Consider the following 5337-nt stretch of genomic DNA (forward strand, 5'->3'; position numbering starts at 1 on the left):
AAAATCCAAAAGAATGAAAGAATAATTATTTCAAAAAGAATGGAAAAATATTGTCTCAAAAATGAATGCAAAGATGTATTTATTAGAATAATGACGTTCAGACATGAGCCTATTTCACAAAGTAATTTCTATCATTTTTAGGCTAAAAACAACAAAAATGTTCTGAACATTACTCTAAATAAGCTCTAAAAATTACATGGATTTCTTCCGCAGTTCGATTACTTAGAACACTCCCAGATTTATAAGGGCGGATATCTAACAATGTCCCCCTTTCATTTGTGTTTCCCTATATGTCATTGATGTGAACACTTCCCAACTTCTCATATATTGCATTCACCCTATTGTCAATGTGGTTGGGTAGTGGATTTTCTGCACTGGAGGCCTTATCGAACTTGATAATGCCTATATTAATGAGTCTTTCCACTATCTTTTTGAATGCAGTGCAATTTTCTATCGAGTGCCTCGCAATTCCTGCATGGTATTCACACTGAGCATTTGCGTTATACCATTTAGGAAATGGAGGCAACATTGGTTTCTGGTAGAAAGGGGACACCACATGTGTATTAAATAGGCATTGATATAGCTCGCTATATGACATCGGTATAGACGTGAACTGAGGCCTTTCTGTATTTTCCTTCGTGTAAGATTCTCACTTTAAAGGGCTCTGATGGCTAGTGGTTTCTGTCTTTCGTCGGCCCACAGTGATTGGTTTTGAGTGGCCCTTGCTATATCTGCCTGCATTATCTCCCTTATTCCCCTTCCTCTTTGGGGCCTTTATAGTATCTGGGTACTCTACCCTCGCCTGTTTTATTTCTGCTGGATTATCAAGAGCAATAGGATTGGCTAGATTGTTCCTCAGATTGGATCTTGAGCCTATCGAGCGAGTCATTGGTGCTAAGGTATCCGTCTGATATTGTTGAGATTTGATAGTAAGGGGTGCCCCTTGTGGACGCATATCTGGCTGGACATTTATCGGGGTAAAATCTGAGGGATAAACAGGGTCTTCATCATCCTCCTCAAAGTGGACCATCGAGTCTTTCACTTCTTTTAACTCTCTAGCTAGCCATCGGTTGAACTGCCTCATCATAGTTCTCTGTAATTCTAGCACCTGACCTCTCATTTCCTGTTGAAATTTGGTCAGTTGCTCCTGCATCTGCATTTGCATTCGCTCTAATTTCTCCAACCTTTGGTCCATTTCTCTAGTCTTTGATCGAGTACCCTAGCGGTGTGTGGTGGGTTGGTTAGTTTCCAGATTAACTGAGGAATGATTTATATCAATTAAAATCTTTTAGTGGACTTTAATGCTATGATATCATGTAATGCATGAAATGAATGCAAAAACGGCGTCAATTTTGATTCAATTCCATTTAAGAAAACTTTACTAGAAAGCAAATTTCTTTACATAAAGTGAATTACAAATAAAGCTTTGCCCTATTACTCAGAATTCTAATATTCCTAAGTAACAAAGCTAACTCTTGCCCCCGATCTGATTCTAATTCATACTTCACACTCAGTATGTCAGCCTGCACTGCTAAAGACTGTATGTGATCAGTTACTTCTCGAATCTGGACCACAGCCTCCTCCATGATATGATCTCTGTTCCTAACTTGATTCTGAAAGTAGTGAAGCTGTTTATTATTACGACTTTCATTTGCTTCTAAGTACTTGATCCGGATCTCACAATTTTGCATTGCCGCTTCTAACTCGTCTATTCTTTTCTTCATTTCCTCGATCTTGCTCAAGCTTGTTCTCAACTCTATTGCAGAATTCTGATTTCGGTACAGATGAAGAGATCTTTCCAATTCGATTACCCTATCCTTTAACTCGCCCTTTTCCTTTTGGCTTTCTGATAAGCTCTTCTCTAAAGTTTCATTTCGTGTCTGAACCTCCTGAAATTTCTGTTCCCATATATCGACCTTGTTCTTTTCCTCTCGAATTTCTGTTCGCCATTGTTCTGAAGTTTTTCCTAGCCCAGCGGTTCTAATTGATAGAAGTAACTTTTTATAATCCGTCTTTAAACTACCCAGCTCTTCTTTAACCCTGTCTTTCCCTTTTCTTAATTTCTCATTTTCAAGCTTTTGAACATCTATGTCTAACCTCAAGTTCATCTTCTCTTCCTCCATTTGCTCTATCCTATTTTCTAAATCTGCATTCTTCCTTTCAAAGTCTTGCTTTATGATCTCCAACTCAGAAGGAATAATCCGCAAATGCTCTTCTATTGTCTGGCTATTTTCTGGACTTGACTTGGGTGTATTATCATTGATTCTCTTAACCCACCATTCACTATACCCAGGAGTTATCATCGGACCCACAGCTAACCTCTTCATTCGACGATTCTGTTTCCATGCACTAGATATCTCTTGAATCTTTTTTTTTGTAACCATCATCCTTGTATGAAAATTCACAATTAGCTATTCATTGGGTCGCCGGTATAAATTGCCTTGACCTATACTGCCGTAGCACCAACAGTGGGGCATATCCAACTGCTCCCCAAATTCCCAGCAGAGGAACCCAATCGAACTTACCACATTTATACAAGATCTCATCTGGAAACAACCAAAGGGCTCTCCACTCGATGTCCTCCTCTTGAAGATTCTGTAGAATTGCTATCCACTTCTCCTCCTAGATGTCGTCTCTTCTTGGTGTGGCTACAATCTCATTTAGTGGTGAATAATTTTCTGAGAAAACCTGATACGAAACCTTATCAACCATCCAAAAGTGACTGTGAAACCACGCGAGTAGGAGCTGTGCACATCCAATAAATCTACGCTCTCCCACTTTCCAGCACGCACTCAATGACCTAAAGGTTTCTGTCAAAATTGCCAAAACCGATGTAACCCTCTTATCAAGAGGGTCAAATAAGTCAGTGATTACTTCATCAACATGTCCCAAAGCTTTAGGGAAGACAACTAAATCGTATATACTCAAAGCAAAGACATCCACTCTCTTCCTCACGTCTGGGTGCGTAGAATTGCATCCTTCAAACTCTTCCAGGGAATGCACTTGCTATCTCCCTTTTGCTTAATCCGTGCAGCTACCCACTGCTCACTAATCCCCATTATACACATCAACTTTTTCGAAAAGGTTGGCACATTTACAGCTTTTGAGTAAATTTTGTCTACTTGAAACTTTGAACATCGAAGTAACACCATATATTCTTCTATCGTAGGCACTAAATCGACCCTCCCAAATGTGAAGCAGCTATAAGCAGGGTTCTAAAACTGGGTGAGGGCTCGAAACAAATGATTTTCTACCTTTACATCAAGTAAATAAGGGAAATCCCCATAATTATTATAAAATAGCTGTCTAACCTCGTCATTCCACTGACCCCAGATTTCCCTCTACTCTTGCAAGTTGTTTTGAGTTACCCTGATACGCGTAAAATCCCATAATTTCGATACATACCCGTCAGCCAAACTATCTCCTTTCTCTCGTTGTATAGCCTCAGACCAAGTTCAGACAGCCGCATTGTCCTCCACTTTATCAAGAAACCCTTTTTCCATGACAAGCTTTCTATCTAGCAACTGAATATGAACTGACGGTTTTTATGATGAAATGCCATGTCATGCAATCAAAATAAAACACAAAAGCCAGTATCAAATATAAACATATAATCAAGGAAGAGTAAAATGTCTATTAGGACATCTACTAGGGTTTAGTGTGGTTCTACCTAAGGCAAGCTCCTAAGACTCATTATATGCGGTTTGGCTCTAAAGTAAAGGTACCCGAACCAGCAGATTCTTTGATCTTCACCCATTATAGACTCATATAGATCAAGTTCAGTTCAGGGGAACACATTTTTCCTATGACTATACGGAGATGATAATCTCACGAAGGCATAGGTACCGATGTATTCCGAAAGCGATCCACTATCCTATACGGAGGTGAAAACCTCACGAAGGAATAGTTTCTCACTCCCACTTAGAAGGGTAAAATCATTCGACTCATGTAATGTGTAATGCAAACAATATTTAAATCAATTAAGTAAGAAAATAATGAATGCAAAAGGATATCATGAATTTTTTTTAAAAATATTTTCTCGACCATAAGACAAGAATTAATCAACTTTGTGGCTCGACTCTCTTATTTTTTTTAAAAATGTCCCCAGTGGAGTCGCCAAGCTGTCGAAACCATTTTTAATTTTGAAAAAAAACAAAAATTTAGTTGTCGACTTTTAAAAAAGAAAAAAATTTGGGAGTCGCCACCAATATTTTATTGAGGTGTGATTGGATCACCTAAAAAAATAGTTTTGGTCTACGAGTTTTAGAAAAACAGATTCGGGAGTCGGTTACGTACGAGGAATGATTAGCACCCTCGTAACGCCCAAAAATTGGTACTTATTAATTAATGCCTTAAAGTTGAAAGTTAAAAAAAATGCGATCCTTAATTAAATTATTTATTAAGACTTTCTCATTTTGAAAAAGAAAAATATCACACCCAATGCGTTAGGGCACAACATTTTATTCTCTTCAAGATGAGTTAGTCTAGAAAACTCGTGTAATAAAGTTTAAGAAAATATCTAATTGTTTAAAATTTATGAAGAAATCGCAACTCAATACGTTAGGGCACAATTTCCTAAAATCCCAAACATTCAATATTTCTTTTATTTTTCTTAAAATATCCTTGTCTCGAGAAATCAACGTGTCACATCCAATACGTTAGGACACAACATATTGAATCCCCAATGACAAGTTTTATTTTGTTTGATTAAAGAGCAATTCTCGATTGTTAGATTTAACGAAGAAAATCGGAACCCAATACGTTAGAGCTTAATCTTCTCGAAAATCCTAAATGCGAATATTATCTCTATTTTGAAAAATTCCATTTTTAGATTCGAGTAAAAAGATGCCGTAATGTTATGTTGAATGTATGAATAAATGCCTCTCAAACAAATATCAGTAATAAATACAACAATTGCATAGAAATAATATGAATAAATAAATAAATAAATAAAAATAATGACATGCAAAATATCAAATAAATGATCAAAATAATAATAATAATAATAATATGAAAACATAAATTGATAAACAAATGATTGAAATAAACAAAAACATAAAGAATAAGAGACACATAACATATACATTGAAATTATGGAGGAAAAAAAACAAACACGTGATTTACATATAAAATTTTGAATTATAAAATTTATACAAACAAAATACATAATACAATAAATAAAATATATAGAAATTATAAAATATTCGTTAAAAATATACGTATGTATTTAAGCATTTTCAAAATAATAACATAGATATATACGTGTATATATATATAAAGATAAAAATATTCATTAGAAAAATATATAAATATATACATGTACATATATAAAAAATA

The 5337-nt window shown here is 35.7% G+C and overlaps 1 protein-coding gene across 1 annotated transcript; it reads right to left on the bottom strand.

Annotated features, from left to right (window-relative positions):
- Positions 1–286: 286 nt before the first annotated feature.
- LOC128034773 (uncharacterized) lies at positions 287–2384 on the bottom strand. The gene is made up of 3 exons (XM_052623613.1): positions 1511–2384; positions 654–1059; positions 287–461 (listed from the first exon to the last, which is right to left on the bottom strand). The coding sequence occupies exons 1-3, from the start codon at positions 2382–2384 to the stop codon at positions 287–289; spliced, it is 1455 nt and encodes a 484-aa protein (XP_052479573.1).
- Between the last annotated feature and the right edge of the window lie 2953 nt (positions 2385–5337).

Source organism: Gossypium raimondii, chromosome 11 (assembly GCF_025698545.1).
Source record: "Gossypium raimondii isolate GPD5lz chromosome 11, ASM2569854v1, whole genome shotgun sequence".
Classification (NCBI taxonomy): domain Eukaryota; kingdom Viridiplantae; phylum Streptophyta; class Magnoliopsida; order Malvales; family Malvaceae; genus Gossypium; species Gossypium raimondii.

What these genes read in the sequence shown, in the direction of transcription:
- LOC128034773 (XM_052623613.1), bottom strand. Translation starts at nt 2,384, where the DNA reads ATGGTTACAAAAAAAAAGATTCAAGAGATATCTAGTGCATGGAAACAG. An exon ending in AGTGCAGGCTGACATACTGA is followed by an intron (nt 1,060 to 1,510) that starts GTGTGAAGTATG and finishes ACCGATGGCTAG; the next exon opens with CTAGAGAGTTAAAAGAAGTG. An exon ending in AGCCATCAGAGCCCTTTAAA is followed by an intron (nt 462 to 653) that starts GTGAGAATCTTA and finishes AGGAATTGCGAG; the next exon opens with GCACTCGATAGAAAATTGCA.